General features: G+C 33.6%; 1 protein-coding gene across 6 annotated transcripts in view; it reads left to right on the top strand.

The window, feature by feature from the left end:
* The window catches only part of ADAMTS6 (ADAM metallopeptidase with thrombospondin type 1 motif 6), a 331,625-nt gene that overhangs the window by 176,788 nt on the left and 131,802 nt on the right, over positions 1–23,035 (top strand). For all 6 annotated transcript variants that reach the window (XR_010126390.1, XR_010126391.1, XM_054487509.2 and 3 more), the window contains 2 exons: positions 5,194–5,340; positions 13,846–13,987. Coding sequence is in view for 4 of the 6 variants with exons in the window: in XM_054487509.2 (XP_054343484.1) it covers positions 5,194–5,340; positions 13,846–13,987 (289 nt within the window). In the remaining 2 variants the exon portion in view is untranslated. The remainder of the gene's footprint in view (positions 1–5,193; positions 5,341–13,845; positions 13,988–23,035) is intronic.

The raw sequence follows: 23,035 nt of genomic DNA, 5'->3' as shown, positions 1-23,035 counted from the left end.
CAGCTACTCAGATAAATTTGATATGTATATTTGAATCCCTATGTATCCTCGTAAAATATTGCAGGTTGTTTTGCATGTGTGTTTACTTTTTACTTTTTAAGTTTGAAATGATTTCACATTTACAGAAATATTGCTATGGTAGAAAGATTTACCATGTGTTCATTACCCAGATTCAAAAATAGTAAAGATTTTACAACACTTGTTTTATCTTTCTCTATTTATATGTCCATAAATATTTTTCTGATCTCTTTGAGAGTAAGTTGTAGACATTATATCCTTTATTCCTAAACATTTCAGCATGTATTTCCTAAGAACAAAAGATATTCTCTTATATAGCTGTCATACAATGGTCTAATTAGAAAGTTTGACATTGATACACTACTATTATCTAGTATACAGTTCATACTCCAATTTCATTTATTGTCCCCAGCAATGTTTGTTTTCTGTAGCATTTTTTTTCTCCCTAATCCAGTTTCCATTGCATTTACTTGTTATCTTTTGAGTATTTAATCTGGAATAATTCTTCAGATTTTTTTGTTATTCAAGATTCTGTATGTAACTTTTGTTTACTTATGTGGTGCAGTGCTAAAGATCTTGTTCCCTTTCTTAATTTTTTTGTACTGTTTTTAAGATCCACTCATATAGGCCAGATATGGGGGCTCATGCCTGCAATTCCAGCACTTTGGGAGGCCAAGATGGGAGGATCACTTGAGCCCAGAGTTTCAGATCAGCCTGGGTAACATAGAAAGACCCCATCTTTATGAAAATTTAAAAATTTTCCAGGTTTGGTGTTGCACACCTGTGGTCCCAGCGACTTGGGAGAATGAAGTGGGAGGATTGCTTGAGCACAGGAGGTTGAGGCTGCAGTGAGCCGTGATTGCGCCACTGCACTCCAGCCTTGGTGACAGAGCCAGACCCTGGCCCCCTCGCACCAAAAAAGATCCACTCATATTAATGTGTAGACATCTATCTTGTTTGTTGCTTCTAACTTGTGCTTAGTATTCCACAGTGTACATCTGCCAAAAAAGAAATATATTTTATACTCCAGCCTGAACGTCCTATTAAAGGGATCTTTTGAAGCTGATGTCATGAATGTCAGTTGTAAACTTATATTGTACTTTGTTTCACTGAAAGGGAACTATTTGACATTGCCAAATCATTTCTGGGATTTCTTATGTTTGAAATGTAGATTACAGAATTATATATTCTCTTAGATGACTAAAATCTAAATCCTTGAGACAACTATCTGCATCTGACACCTAAACTATAAAGATTGTTAATAGAAATAAAACTCAGGATTTTCTCCTTCAGTACTTGAGTTCATTGGTTTTAAAATCTGTTGGCTTACATACATCTGAAAGGATTTTTTTAAAATCATGTACCTTATTGTGTATTTTTCAGTTGATGTCTAAAATTTTTCCTTTTATGTCTAAGTAACTGCAAAGGATAGAATTTCCAGTGTTGCAAATATTGTTATTTAAAAATAGAATTGATATATCCCTCTCTTAAATATATACAGTTTAATCTAAATGCCATAGCAATTAGGTAATTATCATTATGCATTTAAAAAATACATGAACAGGTTCTATAGTCAAAATTTACATCATTTTCCCCTCTTTTAATTCAATGTGCTCATTGCCCTTTAGAACTTTATCTTAATGTATATTTTAATATATCCTAATATATTTTAAAAGATATTTTATGCTTAAGAGTATTTTAAAATTATATACTGTATTATATATCTCTACAGCAAAAACATGTACATTAAAGTTTATTAATTTGTTTCTATGATCAGAAAGAAAATAATTTTCTTCTGGATTTAATGTTCATTGCATTACAATAATTATTAGTTTCAGTGACTGGAAGAATATATACATATTACAAATTATGATAAATAAATACATAAGTAAAGTTTTTATTAGAAGACATATCATTAATTGGATGTATTTTTTCAATTATTGCATTTATCTCTGTATTGCTATAATGAGGCAGGATTTCAGCATCAATTCAATTTCCATAGATGTGAATGCTGAGAAAATTTGTTCACATAAGAAGTAGACAGGGATAAAAGAAGTTTATTATAGAAATAACACTCAACTCTTTGAACTCCTTTTGAATTATTTGTCAAAATATAACCACGGGAATCTATCATCAAAGAATAGTTTTAACTATTGATCAGCTGGTTATTTGATTATATGCTCATGCAAACCTGATAAAAGTGAGGAATTGGAAACTACCTGATATGGTTTAATTAAAATCAACCATCAAAAGTTATTCTCTTAACATTGACACAAATGTTCAGTTGCCTCTTTTCTTGGCACCATGTTTTTATATTCCAAGGCAATGCGCTATTATAAAATTATAGATGGGTGAAAGATATGCCTTTCTTTGTAAGACAGGAGATAGGATTTTGAAAGTAGAAGCTTGTTTTTTTTAGAAAAGAGTGCCTAAGGAGTCGAGAATCTCAAAACTGATTCTCTTAAAGCCATCTGAGCCTGTCTACACACCTATCTTAACATGAAACAGGGATACGTATAAAATTGCCACTAAAAGGAAATAGTATTTTTAAAGCTATCGTTACTTGAAAAGAATCATAGTGTTAACACAGTAGCATCAACCTTTCAGAGAAATAAGGAACATTACACATTTACACTACTGAGGACTTTATGTAAATCCGTAGTTGATTATTTTGACAGAATATATGTCTGATTCGACACACTTGAAACTTCACCTTCACATTCCTTGAAGACCATTCAAAGAGACTTACTCCACTGTGTTGAGGTTAGACTAGAATACCAAATATTGGTGTTCTTGAAAGGTTATTTGATGTTTTAATTTAGGGCTCTGGATACTCTCATACATTTCTCTTTCTTTGCTTATTTTTGTTCCTCCACCTGAATTACTAGCTCTTCCTAATATGTGTATATGCACATATATGGGGCTGGGAGAAAAAGATATATATTTATGTATAATATATATATATTTACATATAACATATATATAATACATACATTATATGTATATAATATATACATGTATATGTATATAATAACTATATATTAATATTATATATTAATATTTTTATATATAATAATTTATATATAACATATAATGTATATGTATAAGTATTATACGTATAAGTATATAATATATGTATAATATAATATAAATATATATTATATGTAGATATATATATTATACACGCATATATATATATATATTTTTTTTTTTTGGAGACAGAGCCTTGCTCTGTTACCCTAGCTATAGTATAGTGGTACAGTCTCGGCTTACTGCAACCTCTGCCTCCTGAGTTCAAGTGATTCTCATGTCTCAGCCTCCCGAGTAGCTGGAACTACAGGCGCACACCACCACCTCTGGCTAATTTTTTCTGTATCTTTAGTACAGACAGGGTTTCACCATGTTGGCTAGGCTAGTCTCGAGCTCCTGACCTCAGGTGATCCTCCTGCCTCAGCCTCGCAAAGCGCTGGGATTACAGGTGTGAGCCACCCGGCCCAGCCTATGAGGACATATTATATGTCTTTATTATAGCTCTTTTTATATTGTACTTATGAAAGTCAATTCATTCTGCTTCCTAAGCATGTCTCAAATCTAATTCTACCTGTTTATCCGGCACTCTCATTCAGACCAACATCAGTTCTCAGTTGGTAATGATCTTCTGACGTCTCCCCGGCTCCATTCTCTTCCTACTTCGGGATCTCCACCGTGGAGTTACTATAATTTCGTGTCTAATAGACCGATCAATTCCATATTCCCTGACTCAGAAATCTTCCGTTGCTCTTACTTACAAGTCTAACCTGTTTCTATGCTGCCAAGAGGACTCATATTAATATTTACTTTTATTAATTATCTTGTACTTACCTATTCCCAACTTCCTTTCCAGACTTTTTCTCCAGCAACTATCCTCATCTATTTTACACTCTAGTGACATTTTCTTGAACACGTATCATGGTTCACTTATTAGAATATATGTCGTAACAGACACATAAATTTATTTTCTTAGTGATATTCAACCTAAACTTCTGGTTACTTGTGAAGAAACGTTAAAATGTATATGTAATCTGTTTATACACATACATTGTATAAACACCTACACATATATATGGTATGTAGTGGGTATATCCTTTTCAGAAAAACATTTTTATTGTAAAAAATTTTTTTAGATCACATTGTTAGCACTAAGCATGGCTATATAACATAGGAAAAAAAATGACAAAGAAAATATTTTAAAAATGAAGGAGGCCACGATAAAGAAAAACCAAAATCCTTAAGTATATCAATGGTTTTCAAAAGGTGTTTTGAAACGTACATGCAAATGACCACAAATTATATGTGTGTTAAATTCTGTTTTATTAATATTAATAAGAAAAAGGACTTACAGCCGGGCGTGATGGCTCACGCCTTTAATCCCAGCACTTTGGGAGGCTGAGGCAGGCAGATCACGAGGTCAGGAGATCGAGACCATCCTGGCTAACATGGTGAAACCCCATCTCTACTAAAAATACAAAAAATTAGCCGGGCGTGGTGACGGGTGCCTGCAGTCCCAGCTACTCGGGAGGATGAGGCAGGACAATGGCGTGAACCTGGGAGGCGGAGCTTGCAGTGAGCCGAGATTGCGCCACTGCACTCCAGCCTGGAAGACAGAGCGAGACTGCGTCTCAAAAAAAAAAAAAAAAAAGAAAAAGGACGTATGTATTTGGCCTGTAACCTAAAACTCAACTGATCATAGCTATCTTCTTGTAGTTCTCTTTTGGATTCAGCATAGTGAGGTAGGATGAACACTAACATGTTAAAAGGCAGGTTCTGCTAACAGTTCCAACACTGACAAACTGTGTGATCTTTAGCAGGTCATTTATCTTTGCTAAATCTGTTTTCTAATTTATAAAGTAAGGATTGATATATAATATATTTGGCTCAAAGAGAAATTGAAACGTGGGATAACAGGTGAGAGTATGTGATTACATTTAAAGAGATTTAGACGTGTATTGTATCACTGAAGTATTCCTTATTCCTTAGTCTCTTTAATTTTAATCCTAAATTTCTTTAGAGGATCTGGCCTATCCTGATGGAAGGCATATGTTGATAAGGCTAATAAATGGCCAAATAAGGAAATAAGGGATGTGTTGGGTTTTTTTTCTTATTTATTTATTCTATGTTTCTTCCTCATTAAAACAGTTTTGGTATGAACCATGATGGAATTGGAAATTCTTGTGGGACGAAAGGTCATGAAGCAGCAAAACTTATGGCAGCTCACATTACTGCGAATACCAATCCTTTTTCCTGGTCTGCGTGCAGTCGAGACTACATCACCAGCTTTCTAGAGTAAGTAATCTCTGGAGAGTGATGATAAATTGCTCCAGAAGTAAGCCACTGGTAGAAGCCTAACATGTAGTGCTTTCAACTTTGCATAATGAGTAAGTTTTATAGGGCCTACTGATGTTTCAACTGTTTCCTAAATACTTTAATATATCATTGTGGCAATTTTTTTTTCTTCATATAGAATTTATAGAATAGAGGAAGTGGAGCAAGGATGTAAGTGAGACTGATGGTGTGAGTGTTACAGTTGTTTAATAAATGGGAGACAATTTCAGAAAGCATTCAGATTTGCATGATTTAATAGCCCATAGGCCAAATTTGAGTTCAGTGATTACATATTTTATTTTGTCGGTGAAAAAACTGAGTTCTATAGGAAAGCCAAAGTATCTAATAGTAACAAACAACAACAACAACAACAAAAAAACAAACACCAAGGAAATGAACACTTTGAGAAAAAGATTTGTTTTTGAAAATGTATTAAGCGATCCATTTTTCTACAGTTTGAGAACTTTTTGGTCCTTTAATGTACATTCCAAGAGTCTGGTTATTTAAATGTGAAGAGTACAAATTAGCTCAGGTATAACTATGTTAAGAAAATCAGATGTTCTTCCACATCTCACTTGCATAGGGCTTCAGGTTTGTACTTTGGAAACTGATAGACTTGGGTCTCACTTTCTAAGTGCGTGTTCCTTAACTTCTCTAATCTTCAGTGTCCTAAGTTGTTAAATGAATTTAAGTCATACTGTTTATGTCATCAGGTGTTATATATGTGATTATATGTCATGCTATAATGTATATAAAATACATAACAGACATTCTTTAAATGGTAAATATTATTTTAAATAATATCAAGATTTCAGTGCTTTATTGCTTTACCATTATTTTTAACTGTTTTGTGCCATTTTTTTCTTTGGGGAGGAGAAATTAAATACTCTGTGAAAAAGGAAGGTATACATAAAGCACAGGCCAGCAATGGAAATTCTTCTTAAAAATTGGCTCTGTTCAAAGTTTATATTAAAACGATTATATTGTAAAATTTTAAAAATTCAAACAAGTTACATAGGGTAACATTATTTATTAAAATTTCCTTCATATCTACTAATAGCCAGAGCATATATTTTGAAAACTATGATTAGATATTTTTAAAAGGTCACAAACAAGAGACTTTAAATTACCTAGCACAATGCTTTATTAAAAAACAAATCAAAAGATAAATGTTTAAAATGAGCTCTTTTAACTTAATGTAATAATAAAGGTGAAGGAATTTGAAATTTATTTCAGAAGGTAGTTCTTCTGATAACCATATCATAACCTAATAATTTTTAATCTTAGTAACAGAAAATTATAAGATTATACTTGCATACAGTGAAAACTGATTGAAGTGCTATAAAGGTAGATCACAGAGCATTTGTAAGATATCTTTTGGTCATTCTTAATACAAAGCACTAGCAATATCATTTTCTAAGATGGTTTTAATGAGATCATTTACCTAAATTTTAAACATATTTGAAGATCCGCTCTCCCTAGACATCAAGTCAGATCTGGAATTTCTCCCTTGACTTGGCTTATGTTTTTATAATGGAGTCTTAATGTCCATCACCAGAAAGACAAACTGTATAACATGCTCAGGATTCCTGTGCATTTCTGATAGTTGCTCTTATCTTGTTTTTTTGTTTTGTTTTGTTTTGTTTTTGTACCGTTTTCTTTTCTCCTTTATCTTGTTTCTGTCCCATTGGCTATATTGCACAGCTCATTTGCTAGTACCATCTCTGTATACTAAATACAAGGACCAGTTGTGATCTCCTACTAGATCTTGTCTACTTGAAAGCATATTGAGGCTAAGACACTCCAAAAGGGAATCCCTAAATTGCTGGTAAAATGCAGTTTAAAAATCACCCACTGGTTTGGTGAGGGACATAAAAGTATTACTAGTTTCAATAAAGTGTTCCATTGAATTAATTAAAAGAATTGATCCAAAAAGCATTATTTAAGCTTTATTGCATGTATGTGTAAGCATGATTAGTGTTGACAGGGTTCTAATGGGCTTATTTATCCTGTATTTTATAAAAATATTTCTCATGTACATCCTCATGGGAATGCTCACAAGGTTAAAACTATTAATGAAAGATAGATGTGAAGCACAATGGGTAGAGACTTGGGGAAAACTTGGCTTTCCCTCCTCTTTAATAATAAAACTAAACAAATCTGATTATAATCTGACCAAGCAATAAAGGGTTTTTAAACACAAGGCTCTTTTAAAAGGTCAGTTCACCGGAGCACAAAGACCATAACAGTAACTTTCTTGAATTTCTTTGTTCCTTTTTATTAATGCAGTGAACTTAATTGCTTTAACAGCTATGCGTGATATTTTTTAAAATCCAGTGCTATTTTGATCAGGGATTGAGGTTACATTTATGTTTTATAGTTGGCTCGAAAAGGCTCATAACATTTTATTTTAGCTTCTCTTCTCAAGAAAAAGAATCTTGAAAGATGAATTGTTTAGGAACTGCAGCCCAGCCAACAAAACGCATACCTTTCTCTACTTAGTAGCTGTATAGGCCAAAGATGATGGTGGATTTTAACAATGAGCTTTCTATGATTTATAGAGATTCACTATTCACTATGTTCAACTGAAAACGATTCCATGGCCAATAGAATACAAAGTCTCTTGTGTCATTCTAAAACACTAGGTGCTATTGATCAATCAGGAGATGGTGTTTACCAACTCCCAATATTTTTTTTCAGATTTCTTAAACTCGGTGATTCAATAAGTGGTTCATGAATCGCCCAGAAGCCGTCCTGATTAAATAATAAAGAACCCATTTCCGTTAAAATGGACGTGTTATGCCAGCTTCTGATGTTTTCCGGCGACGGCTTTGCAGGTAGTGTCTTTCCTATCTGCCTGCGGGACTGATTTATTTATTTATTTAGACTATAGAGAAAGGTGAACCTGGTATTATGGCTCACACTCATTGATGACTATGGGCCAATTTACCAGGCAGTGGAAGACAGCCAGAAGTAATTTAAGCCAGTTTTTCATACATTTTCCACCACTTAGCAATAGTAAAGAATAATTTCATAAAGGTTTCAAAAATTATGGGGGCTCTGTGAATCAACTCTTGCTCTATTAAAATTAAAGTCTGTTAACTTTTTTGAACTGTCAAAGATCCATAGCAAAATTTCCTACAGTTCCAAATTAAATACAGAGTAGACATTTTCACAGAAAGAATGGAAGCTGAACATATTAAGAGAAGCAATGTTACAGTTGGAGTTGACCTAGGAAGAAAGGTGACTGTAGATCTACAAGAGAACTGACATAAGATGAGCAAGATGACCAAAGCACTCACATTTCCTCTCTAGCAATGACCTTCAAAGGTCAACATCAGACTGTTATATAAAAAACAATCTTTATAGATGGGACCTTTTTTAAAAAATGTAGAATCTAAGAACTTGGCAAAACAGGTTTCTCCTCCTTCTGTTTATCTGATACATTTGGGGAACCTTACTCTAACCATAATAACTTTGATAAGTCATAATTACATGTGGGGGAAAAGGGTAAAACCATTCTCGATACAGTATTTGTGTCTTGAAAGCTTCAAGCTCAGTTATATTAAGGGTGAGAGAAAAAGATTTGCCTTAAAGGCAGTACATTGTTAGCTTCATTGAGAAGACTGACGAAGCAGTTTATGAGACTATAGTACGTAAGACAGTTGACTTACTATAGATGATATCAACCCAATTCTATTTTGCTTAATTTATGTGAATCAGCACAACTTAGTGGAATAAAAATAGGAGGTGGCATTAAGTGTTAACTTTTTGTTGTTGTTGTTAAGAGACTGTTAAGATATATACAGGGTTATATAGAAAGATTTATTTTTTAGATTGACCCACTGTATTATAGACTGAAATTCATATTTTATGGTATAACTGTTTTAGTGAAAACACATCTAAAATCACAATTAAGAGTATATCCTAATGTGTTCTGGAAACAAAGCTATGAGTGCATATTTTACATAGGGATCTGTAAATTTTTGCTGATGACCGAACTCTAACTCATATTCCTATATTCAAGGCTAATTTTTGGATTATGTAAATAAGACCTCTCTAAATTAGAAGTAGAATTCATAAAATATGACTTTCTCATCATACTGCAGACATTTTGGGAAATGTAAATATACTTTGATTTACTGTGAATTTCATAATCAAGGGAGAAGTATATTCTAAAAGTAATGCATTTTTTCGCTTAGTCTTAGAAGCATAAACAAAAATAGAGTCTAGGAATTCAATAATTATCTGTGTTGCTGTAGATATTAACTAGGGTTTGGGTTTTTAGTTGTGATTATATGCTGCTAGGGAAATAATCACAAGTCTACTTTTTATATGTACAATTTTGATCTGACAAGTATATGTTTAATAATAAGTTGTAACTACATATCATAGACGGAGACTAACACTATTCTACATTTAATAATGAGTGAGGTTCATGTTTTCTGAGTGGAAAAATTTGCATATTACACCAACATACAAACCATCTATGTTTAAAATTATTATTTGATGAGAAGATTTGTATATAATATCACTACAGTGCTATTATAATTTTGATAGTAGCATAAATAACACTGGACATTGTAAGAATTGTATAGTTATATCTCAATTAGCTATAAGACAACTTATATCTAATATTTTATGAAAGGAAATATTAGGTTGGTACAAAAGTAATTGTGGTTTTTGCCATTAAAGTAATTGCAAACACACAATTACTTTTGCACCGACCTAATAGATTTACACATTTATACCAGGAGACATACAAAAAGTGTTCATATCAGCATAATTTGCAATTCTTAGAAATTGGAAATAATCCAGATGTTTATTAGTAGAGGAATTATAAATAACTGTGACATACTTATAAATGGAATATTAAAGAACAATAAAAATGAACAGGCTACAATTACATTTACACACATCAACATAGAAGTATTTCATATTCACAATGTTGAGCAAAAGAATAAAGTCACAAAAGACTACCCACAGTGTGACTGCTTTTATATAGAGTCTCAAAACTGGCAGATGAATAATTAGACAGTAAAATTATTAAGCAAAGCAAGGAAATTATTATTATAAAAAGTTAGAATAGTAGTTACCTTTGGGAGTGGGGGGAAATGAGGGATATTACTGGAATAAAGCACTTGAGAATTTTCATAGAAAAAAAATAAGGAAAAGCACTCCCAGGGTTAAATATACATTGCTCACATCTATGTCTTCTACCTCTGTACCTATATCTGTAATATTTCATAATGGTAATTGATGACTCAGAGGCATGAAAATATCCAGAATTGTTTTAAGAATTAATTAGTAACTAATAATTATCGTCTAGACTTTAGTTACTTGAACATAGCAGGAAAGTAGCAGACAAATTTTGGTTAACATAGTGCAAAAAGCATTTTTCTTGCTTAACCCTTAGTTAAGAATTAAAATACAGGCCAGATGCAGTGGTTCATGCCTATAATCCTAGCACTTTGGGAGGCCAAGGCAGGAAGATCTCTTGAGACCAGGAGTTCTAGACCAGCCTGGGCAAGATGGTGAGACTCAGTATCTACAAAAGATACAAAAATTAGCCAAGCATGCCTCTGGTCCCAGCTCCTCGGGAGGCTGAGGTGGGAGGATCACTTGAGCCCAGTAGTTCAAGGCTGCAGTTAGCTGTGATCATGCCATTTCACTCCAGCCTGGGTGACAAAGCGAGATCCCATCTTAAAACAAAAACAAAAGAATTAAAACAGGAAAACTATCCCATCCCTCAAATATTTAAATCAAGGTTTTACTGTATATACCAGATATGGTTACTAGAAGGAAAATGTACTACACATGTAGTAAACATGTGTAGAAATATACAACCAATTTAAATCCACCTTGCAGATACATCCCCACATTTGCTTTACTGGAAGACACTTGACTTGTAAACCTTGCTAATTTGTACAAATATAGCCAAATCCATTTCAAAAGTCCTTTGTTTATTCCACGTTTCTAAATGCTGGTTCATTTTTAAAGATCCATATGGTTTTCCTTTATATTTTATTTCATATGGTGTTTTATTCTTCTGTAAAAATATACTGGAAAAGGAGAACAAGACTTGTCTAGACTACATTAATACAAAGCAATAGGTGCTTCCAAAGAACTAAAACAAAAATACACTTTTGGGATAAACTTTCTTAGAAGAGTTTTGACCACAGGTGCCTGCAGTTCATGGCATTCTTGGTGGTATGAAGGCCATTGCAGTTGTCCTCTGGTTTGGTATTTTTTAAAGAACATGAACCGTGATTAGAAAACCACTAATATTAATATATTAAAACAATAATTTTAGATGAAGCAATTATTCTTGCTTCCTTCTGGGTTAAGTCAGTTTCCAATTTGCCATCAGAAAAGAATTTTTTCCTCAGGATATCTATTCTTAAACTCTTCTTTGGGATCTACGCAGTTCTTCCTGTGATTCTGGGTTAATTTTATATATTACTAAAAGTAATTATTTTAAAATTTAAATAAAATAAGTTGGTGTCACCAAAAGCTGGTGTCACTTAGGTGAATATATCCTACACTTTTTTGGTTATGCCATTGTAAATATTTTTTGCCTATTGGATACCTACTTCAGTACACAATTTAAAATAAATATTTTCCATAAAAAAGATTTATAGTAGTACTTAACTTGTTATTTTATTTTTATTACATATTTAATTCCTTTCATAAAGATATTTATAATTTTATTGTCAATAGAAATGAAACAGATATTTTAGAAGAAAATTGGGGAATTAAACTACTAATTCAATTATCTCACCAATATCCATATTATCAAAATGGTTCTTTTTCCATTATACTATTCAAATATGACCTCTTTGTCATTACCCTTAATATATAATTTAAAATTTACTAGTAGCATTACATTTGCCTAAAGTTTGCATATCCTTATAGATTAAAGATATTTTACTTAATAAAACCAAAAAAGCATTATTTAAAAAATTCATCTAGAGGTAATTTTTCTTGCTGAGGTACATGTCAATTTCTAAAAGTATAATAAAAAGGAAATAAAAAAGTGTTCTGTTATGAAAACTGGATAGCTGGGTGAAAAAAGGTTGTTCTTTGTTAGTTAGTTAGATACCTTGAGCAGTGACAAATGAAATGATTGTAGTAGCCAGTGGTAAAATCCATCTATATTAGTACCATACTTAATATTCCATCTAAATATTTCTTATTGATTAAAAAATTAGGAGGGCATGAAAGAAAGGAGAAGGATATAAAGAAGACAGTAGTCTGTCTCTTTGGTCTTTAACTCTATATCACTTTAGGAATAGTATGGTTCAGTTTTTAAAAGGTATTAATTTGCTGCTGTGTGTGAACATACCTTTTTATAGAACACATTGACTTTGACATGTTAAGAATATGAGAAACTTTTAAGTCAATAGCAAGTCATTGTTATGCATAGTTCTTTCTTAGTTATATCTATAAATGAAAAATTGTACTGTCCTAAATAACAGTTGAGGAACTTCTACTTGTGAAATTATTTTCCTTTGGCAAAGTGAATGGAAAAGATTTGGAAAAAAAAAAAAAAACACAAGTGCTGGCACAATGGACAGGAATGTTGGAAAAAATTTTTAAATGTTGGCATAGGAATTCTTTAAAAATTCTAACTTACTCACATGTGAAATGAAAGTAAAAAAGCATCTGTCCTATTTTATGCACACCGACTAAATAAAAATGAACAATTATATTTAGCAAAGTTTAAAGCTCTTTAAACTAAGGTATTTTGTCTGGGTTTTGGCGACCTTTATGTTATTTGTTCCACTGAATTAAAATATTATGTTTGAGCGCAGGCATAGCTTGAAACGCAGAAATTATACAAAGAAGAGAACATTCTCTTTTCCAATTCTGATGATCCTAGATGAAATATGAAATTTTTGAGAGACTAAACACTTCTAATATATTTGAGAGGAAAACTTTGGTCGTTGGCCTCATCTGTCACTCAACCCATTTATTAGTGAAATATTTCAAGAACCTATGGACATGCCTTAACACAACGTCTATTGTTCTGCCCAAGGTGGAACTATATAAATTAGGTCTTTAAGGATTATAACCATAATTATTTTTTTAATTTTCTGCATTTCATGTTTTTAATTCTACTACCAGATGTGGTTATATTTTCAATAAAAACAAACAAGAAGCTTAGAGCAATATGAAATTCTGTTTTGATTCCTTGAGAAATTAGTTTAAATCAAGGCCAACGTGACATTTTCAGATTGTTGTCTGAAATGATTTTATTGTGTCTTGGTGCTGAAATGAATTATTTGGAGCTTTTATTCAGGTTTCAGTAAAACTATTCTGTTCTGCCATGTGATTATTTATTCGGAGAATGTGTTGTTTTTCATGCATCAAGTTATTAAAACAAAGCTCAACACATGGTTTCATAATTGTGACTGAAATAGTCCATAGAGTACCTAATTTCCTTTGATCCTTTATGTTGAACAGTTCAGGCCGTGGTACTTGCCTTGATAATGAGCCTCCCAAGCGTGACTTTCTTTATCCAGCTGTGGCCCCAGGTCAGGTGTATGATGCTGATGAGCAATGTCGTTTCCAGTATGGAGCAACCTCCCGCCAATGTAAATATGGGGTAAGAAGTCTTCATCCTTATGTTTCGTCATTTATACGTGTTCTTCCATGACACAAATGTTAAGATGGAATTATGATGAATGTCAGTTCCCTCTAGCAATATCTTTAATTTAAATATGGCTTTTGACACTGCAGTTTTTCTGATATCATATGTACAATATTTCTTCTAAATGTTTCAATAATCCTAAGTTAAGCACATTACAGATTTCTTGTGAGGGATGCAGGTAGAATTTTAGTAATTCTTAATGTGTTTTTTCTTTAAATCTTGAATTTATGATGCCAACTTTATTTCATCTTTTGAAATGTTATGGCTTTAAAATCCCTCTGCCACTTTTCTGATACTCATATAATTGAGCTAAAGGGCATTTTTACATTAGCTAGACAGCTTTACTTTTATTCATACTTGATAGTACTAAGTCACTTCATGTTGCTTCATCCACTGCCTACATTCCAGCACCACAACCAAGCAGGAACAAGATGACATTAGCTCAAGTAGTGAAACAAGGAAAATTGCTATGAAAGAAAAAAAATGTAGGCATCATAATTTATTCTGCATGTCTGCCTTAAAAAAAAGTCACAGTGTCTACATCAGAAAATGAATAAAATTATTTTTAAGTTTCATAGACCAAGATTTTAGTGGACATGTTAAGAACACAATATAAGCATAGTGAATGAAAAAATTGGTTTTTAATATGTCAAATTGCTTACCAAAAAAATTCAGATTTAAAAAATAAGTTGAAAGCCTTGATTTTTTTTTTCTTTTTTTCCTTTTTTTTTTTTTTTTTTTTGAGACAGAGTCTCACACTGTCACCCAGGCTGGAGTGCAGTGGTGCAGTCTTGGCTCCCTGCAACCTCTGTCTCCTGGGTTCAAGCAATTCTCCTGCCTCAATCTCCTGAGTAGCTGGGAATACAGGCGTGCACCATCATGCCCGGCTGATTTTTGTATTTTTAGTAGAGACGGGGTTTTGCCATGTTGGCCAGGCTGGTCTCGAACTCCTGGCCTCGAGTGATCTGCTCACCTTGGCCTCCCAAAGAGCTAGGATTACAGGCGTGAGCCACTGCGCCTGGCCTGATTTCTATTTTTGTGCAAATAGTCTTTTAAATCCTCTTTTAGAAATAATAATAATTAAGTGTTAGGGTAGTATTGTACTGTATCATTGCACTGTATGTATCCTCTTTAGGTACAGAATAAAGGGAAGTGTTTTCTTAAATATCTCTTGGGTGACAAGTGTATTATTATTATTCTTGTTAGGCTTTAGCAGCATATTTGTGCACTAGATTTAAAGACTCTGTGTGATTATATGATATGTAGAACCTCGTGTAAAACTTTGGCTTATCCTTAATCTTATTTTGTATGGTTCTAGTTTCTTTTGTTCTTAGGTTGTTTATGTTTCAATAAAAGTCAGTCAAACTTTAATCATAGTCTTTCTATATATACTTATGGATTGATACATTGAAATTCATGATCAAATGAACTTAGAAAATTTCTGTTAGATTATTCGTATCTATGTCTCTCATTTCTTTGTTAGCAAGTGAAATAATCTATATTTTTGTTTTCTATTGGAAACTGGGTTTTAACTCCACCTGCAAATTTCTACATTAGATAATTTATATTATCAGTTTTATAGAATCTATGGCTACACTATATAGTCTTTTTCTCTCTCAAATTAATAAAAAATTGACTTAATTCTTCTTGCTATATCTATATATCTAATTCAGTTCAGACTAATTGATTTGAAATGAGATAAAGAATACAAAATTACATATTTTTACTTTATGTTCCTGATATTCGGCTTTTACATTCTTTTTATTTGAGATGGAGTTTTGCGCTGTCACCCAGACTGGAGTGCAGTGGCACAATTTTGGCTCACTACAACCTCCACCTCCTAGGTTATTCTCTCACCTCAGCCTCTGAGTAGCTGGGATTACAGGTGTGCACAACCACACCTGGCTGTTTTGTATTTTTGGTAGAGATGGGGTTTCACCATGTTGGCCAGGCTGGTCTTGAACTCCTGACCTCAAATGATCAGCCCGCCTCGGCCTCCCAAAGTGTTGGGATTACAGGCGTGAGCCACCGTGCGTGGCTTGCCTTTATATTCTTAATATGTTTTGTTTATAAAGACTTCTGTAATAGATACAAAATAAAATTGGAAAACTTTGAGAGAGACATTAGCATCTTACAGACCTTTACAGTTTTAAGTATTTTATCGTGAATCCTTTTCACTTCGATTTGTAGCAAAATAATGGTTTCCCTAGATTCGTATACTATATGAAAATGCTTGTGTTATTTTTTTAAGTTCTATATGTTACTAACAAAGTGTATTGAGTCATAATTGATTCTTTACAATCACTCCCGCCTCTGAACTTGTGTCGGTTTACACAAATCTACGCTGGTTTATATCTGGTGAATCCCTAAAGTTTTAAACAATTCTAAATACTACTTTGGAAAACAATAGTGGCTTCAAAGGTCAGAGTCCAGTGGGTAAGCAAATCATACTTCAGATGGCAGCTGAAGGGAAAAACAAACCAGCCCTGATTTATGTAGCTGTCTGAGTGTAGCATGCTGAAATGAACACTAAATACAGTTGCTGTAGACTTAGGAGAATATTTTAGAATTTTTGAGAGGGGATACATCTGGTGTTGAAAAATCATGAAATGATTCCTCTTTCAACTAGCAGGTCTCTCATGATGTCAGAAAAGATTTTAAAAGAACTACAGAATGGGCCAGGCGTGGTGGCTCACACCTGTAATCCCACCACTTTGGGAAGCCGAGGTGGGTGGGTCAGGAGGTTAGGAGATTGAGACCATCCTGGCTAACATGGTGAAACCTCATCTCTACTAAAAATACAAAAATTAGCTGGGCGTGGTGGCGCATGCCTGTAGTCCCAGCTACTCAGGAGGCTGAGGCAGGAGAATGACTTGAACACGGGAAGCGGAGGTTGCAGTGAGCCGAGATAGTGCCACTGCACTCCAATCCAGCCTGGGCTACAGAGGGAGACTCCATCTTAAAAAAAAAAAAAAAGAAAAGAAAAGAAAAAAAGAAAAAAGAAAAAAGAAAAGAAAAGGACTACCGAAGGATCTATACTGCAGAAGTGATCAGCTTTCCATCTCTTCCACTTGGCCATGAAGTAGTCATTGCTGGGTTACCAATGATTACATCTGTAGTTATGAAAAATCTTGCCTGAATTCTTAGTGAGTAGGCTCATTAATACACATGTTAGTTATGTTTGGAAATTTACATGAAAATTTTTCTGTTTTATTTTACTCAGGGCAACATTTTTCACTATTATTCTTGCATATCATCTTTTCTTATTTTTCAAGTGTTCTTAAATTCCTATAGAAGTTGTGAGGAGGTTGTAATGGCTATAAATACAAAAAACAAAACAGTACAGTACAAAATACAGAGCAATATAGTTGTATAATGCAGTATTCTATAAATGATATATAGTTTCTGGTATTTATGTAGTGACTTTTTTCTGAGCTACTTCAGATTGAGTTGATAAAAATCATAATTATTGGCCAGGCGCGGTGGCTCACGCCTGTAATCCCAGCACTTTGGGAGCCCAAGGCAGGTGGATCACCTGAGGTTGGGAATTCGAGACCAGCCTGACCAACGTGGAGAGACCCTGTCTCTACTGAAAATACAAAATTAGCCAGGTGTGGTGACGCATGCCTGTAATCCCAGCTACTTGGGAGGCTGAGGCTGGAGAATGGCTTGGACCCAGGAGGTGGGGGTTGCAGTGAGCTGAGATCATGCCACTGCACTCCAGCCTGGGCAACAAGAGCAAAACTCCATCTCAAAAAACAAACAATCAAATCATAATTATTATATAATATTTTATAGGTGAGGAAACTAAAAATACAGAGTGTGATATACCTACTCCAAAGTAAATAAATAAATAAATAAATAAAGTCCTAATTGATGTCAGTTCTGTTTTCTATTAGGAATAGTAATTATGTTAATGAAACACAGGTAGCAGATGTATTTTGTTTCACAAGACACTTGTTATTAAATTTTTATCAGGTAATGTCTGTTACTAAAAATCTTCTCTAAAGTCCCTATATTGTCCCAGTCTTTTTTGGGAGAGAGGTGGTCGGGAGACCTTCTCTAAAGTCATTTTTTAGGGTCATAAGTTATCAGATGTCTGAAACTCTTGAGTCCTGGATTTGAGTGAATTTCTTTTCTTTTACCTTATATAAAAAGATAGGACGTCTTCAAGGTAAAATACAAGTACAGACAAGTAACCTGCAAAGCTAGATTCTTACTAGATCATCTAAAAATATCTGCTAGCTCTGTTGTAGGTTTCTAAGAGGCCTTGGATGATTCCTGGATGAAAATACATTGCGAATAAAACAGCAGTATCAGTATGTCCAAGAAATGTTTCTTTGGCTTTTTAGAGTAATAAGCTCTTTCCTGTAAAACTCTGGAGAATCTGTTGTCTCTTCCATTTTCCATTAATCTCCTCTTTTTTATTAGAAAAGAATTACAAAAACTGAATTATCAAAAAGCATAGTGCAGTAATAACAATAAGTTTAAACGTAGGAAGGAAGTCACTAATGAGCCTATATAATGTAGGGGCTGTGGGTAATCTTTTGACTGCTTCCCAAAAAGCATAGATTAATTCAAGGCTCAGCCTCAGCTTTAGCTCTTTATTTTTTTATTCTGTCACTTAAATCATATCTCAAATATTGTTTTCCAGTACACTTAATGGTTCAGTATAGGTTAACAATATCCAGTACATAATTTACTGTTAATTATTAAGAGCTGATTGTTCATCTACAGGTAGATTTAAGACCACAAAATAAAGAAATTTTATAGACCTCATAGCTTTGTTTATTTATGGGAAATTTTTATTGTCTATGAAGTTTGTCACTGTTTACATAGACTTAAGTGTTAGCACATAAATGCATAATAGTGTGTTGTACATGTTACTGCTTATTTTAAATGTAGAACTGAAGAATGTTTTATCAGTAGGCCATATATCCTGAACCATAAATGGGAACACATGAGCTAATACATGGTGTCATGATGGATGGAACAGCATATTTTTATCAGAATATTCTAAATTTAAAAAATCTGTTCCCCATAAACTATTACTATGACCTAAAATTGACCATTAATAGATTTTACTCAGTTTTGGTCCCTTTTTTCAGTGAACAGCAGCCAGGTTGTTCTTGTAAACTTCAGATAGCAAAAAGGTATGACAAGCATGCAAATTGTCTTTTATTTACCTGGCACATGACATTCAATAAATGTTTTCATTTCCTCTATGAATCTGTCATCCGTGATAACATTTCAGTATAGCTGATAATGCTGGTACTGCTTTAGGAGAATCTGAACCTTTTGTACTTTGGGGAGCATGTTAAGATATTCCAAGGCGCACGTACTGACTCAATTTCACTCTTCAGTCTCAGCTCAAATGCCAGTTTCTCTTCAGACAGGCCCTCTGTCTGATCATTCGTTATTAAAAAGGCTTTCCTCAGTTACTCTGTTTCACATTATACTGTTTATTTCTTTCATAGCACTTTTAAAAATCCGTAATCATGTTGCTTATTTGGTTACTTATTAAGTGTGATCATGTAAATGAGGCCTTTTCTAACAACATTACTTAATATTGTACATCCACGTGCACACACAGACACATACACACACACACTTCCTATCATTTTCCTTGTCTTATATTTCTCAATATTTATCATTTCCTGACATTCTATCTATTTTACTTGTTTATCTTGCTTATTACTACTTTCCCCCCTAGGAAGTATTTTCCTTAGGGGCAGATATTTTGTCTGATTCACAGCTGTATCCCCAGTGACTAGAACAGTACCTGGCTCATGGTAGGTGCTCAATTAATATTTGTTGAATGAATGAGCTGATAATTATAAAGGGAGTGTAATTGCCATGAGGGGAAGGATTCCACCTGACTTGTTTATGGCTATTTGTGTAGTGACTAGCTCAATGCCTGGCTCTTATGGGAACTCAATAAATATTTGACAAATAGATGAGTGAGAAGAGTTATCTGGTGAAGAGAGTGGAGAGAGGACTGTTGGGAAGACCCTGAGCCTGTGTGTTTGAAGAGCTGAGAGAAAGCCACTGTGCCCAGTGCTCTCAAATAAACACCACACAGAAGAAACAGGAGAAAAAGGTAGAAGCCAAGTGTAACTGCACCTTGTAGGCCACGTTAAGTTTTTATCTTAAAAGCAGCAAGATGCCAGAAAATAACATAATGTCTAAGGCATATTATGTCTTAGGAAACAAATGTAATTCTGTAATCTGGAAAACCCATGTTAGAAAATTAAAGACTTTTGTAAAGTGATCTGTGGTGTCCTCTTTTCCCTTTTCTCTTGCCCTCCAAACACACCCTACGCAGAGTACTAAAACAGCTCTGCCACTAATGATTCTCCAGTGTAGCAATGTCCTTACTTTTCTAGGTAAATATAGAATTTATTCTTTTTATACTAGATGGTGCTCATAACTCTGAAATGAGATGAATGGAGGTGTTTGTGTGTAAAGGTGTGTGGGCTCCATAATTTTGATTTAGGATTGCAGAATCCCAGTGTGTTGTAGTGGAAACATAAAATAACTTATAAAAAGAGAATATGACATAACTTTAAGACTTCACATTAATTTTTACTCTTTCCAGTGGAAACATATTTGTGGCCATTGTTATATTTTACTTACAGATCACCAAACTTGAAAGTTTTCTCTTCTACTTACCTCAATTAGATGATTAATGATAGAATAATCTACAAGCGGTTGAGTACCATATTTGTTCCAAACTTTAAGTGATAAGAGATTTTAGGATTTAATATTAGAAATGAAGATCAAGAGAGTAAATATAGATATAAATTTGGATTTATTAATTTATAGTAAGAAATCGAGCCACATAGTTTATATTCATTCAATTCTATTGAAATCTGCATATTTTCTCACCGAAACAAACCTACCCGGTAGGCCAATTTATTATCAAAAAATTATTCAGTAAGCATTGAATAAAAATACGGGGTAGTGCATATTTTCTTAATATATTAATTAATAACTATAATAATAATGCCATCAAGCTGTGCCTACCTGAATATAGCTCTTTGATGTCAGGGTAACTGCTAGAGACAAGATAGTTGAGTTCTCTGATCAGGGTATCCTTTCCCTGGAGAGTGTTTAATAAAAACTGGCATACTTTGTCTCTCAGACTCATGCTTATTCCCTTTTGTTTATTTTATTATTTTATCACCACCAATTAAATAAGATTCAGTTATTATTGCATTGTTATTGAGAATCATTCTTTCATATAATTGTATGTTAGTTGTACGAGTCTTTTGGAGATATCACTGGCCACCTATGCAACTTTTTTAAGAGATACAGACAACTTGGGAGAGGATAGCAGGGAAATACTGAGAAGTACATATAAGGGAACGAGAAAATGAGTTTGAGTAGCCTGTAAAAAAGAAAGCTAAATGTTGGCCTCAAAAACCATTTTCTGGTTTTGGAACACTTATTACAGTTTGATTGCTGGTAACAAATTGTTCTGCTTCCCTACCAAGAGCATAAAATATCCCACAGTTGTCTTAATTTTTACAGCTGGAAGGTTGTAGATTAGGTATTAGGAAGAATTTCAAGTTATTAAATATTAGAATGTTAAACTGAGAAAGATTATAGAATCACACTTTCCTTGAAGATTTTAAGGTGGTAAAAATATTCTACAGTGTCGTTTTATACAGGTTTAGGGAATAAAAGGTGTGTAATTATTTTAGCACCTCAATATTCTTTTGAAATCCAAACATATTTATCAGGCATATACTTGACAAGAAGTTTATTTGATTTTTTTCTTAAATTCTAAGCTAAAATCATAAGTCCATGATCACTTGTATCTTTAAAGATTACTAGTTTTTACCCTGCATTTGCTTCTTAGAGGTCTTTTCTTTTCTTTTTTTTAACCATTTAGTCAGTTTTGAATACTTTTAAGTTGGTGATTACTTATATAAATGGGATTTGTGGATTAAGAGTTTTTTTTAGTTTAGTTTTTGTTTTTTTGCCTTTCTAGGATCTGTTGCACTTAAATTTCCCATTACCTGTAACATAACAGGATTAAACTATTTAAGGCAAAAATAAGGGTACATTATCCTCTTTCTTCAGATGGCTACTAAACACCTGAAACTAGGCCATAAGGTCACCATATGTTGGTTTTCAATTTTCCTTTGTGTGATCAAATGATAAGTAACCTTTCTAAGCACCGATGCTCCTTCCTGACCTTTAGGGCTCTGCTCTCCCTCTTTACCTTCAGGATCCTTTATTGCAAGCAGCTGTTGAGAGGTGTTACTGATAGGCTAATGTGGACAAAGAGGATGTTTCATATTTAGAATCAAGGACCCAACATGCATAGAATTTAGAGTTTCCCAAGGGCCAAAAGTGTGCGCATGTCTCTTTTTTAGTCTTTAAACTTTATTTAAAAAATTTTTAAAACCAGCCAGCAACTGTAAACCAACAATAAAATCCTAAGCTCCTCAACCAACTGTTAGACACCTGCCTTCCTTCTTGGCCAAGGTTATTCCAAAGTAAACCTGAAAATCTAGTTGAGGCCATGATGGGAAGGTGCGGTCAGACATACCTCATTATACTGTCCTCTCTTTGGAAGGTACAGCTGACCAACATTATCATTAAAACAGAGATCTTAAGATTGATGAAACAGATTCTTTGTAGCAATAAGATACCAAATTCCAACCTGACTCTCGTATAGCATCACATGACGGATAGCAGTCCCCGAAAGAAATGGGAGAATTTTACCCTAAAATCTATTTATTTGGCATGTGTTGAAGTGGCCCTGTAGAGCTGTCTCTTGTAGGGAGAATACACATTCTGCTGAGAATCCCCTTCCCTTTCCAGGTCTTTTCCTTGATCCAGGAGAGAATTAACTGGGAGTCTGGCACCTTTTTAAGTCTAATAAGAAACATTTACAAACTACTCTCTCTGGGAAGCCTGCTACCTGGAGGCTTCATCTGCATAATAAGAACCTTGATTTTCACAATTCCTTATCCTAACCCATACATTCTC

Source organism: Pongo pygmaeus, chromosome 4, assembly GCF_028885625.2.
Source record: "Pongo pygmaeus isolate AG05252 chromosome 4, NHGRI_mPonPyg2-v2.0_pri, whole genome shotgun sequence".
In the NCBI taxonomy this organism is placed as follows: Eukaryota; Metazoa; Chordata; class Mammalia; order Primates; family Hominidae; genus Pongo; species Pongo pygmaeus.
Note: the sequence above shows the minus strand (reverse complement) of the source record. Positions and strands in the feature narration are given on the sequence as shown.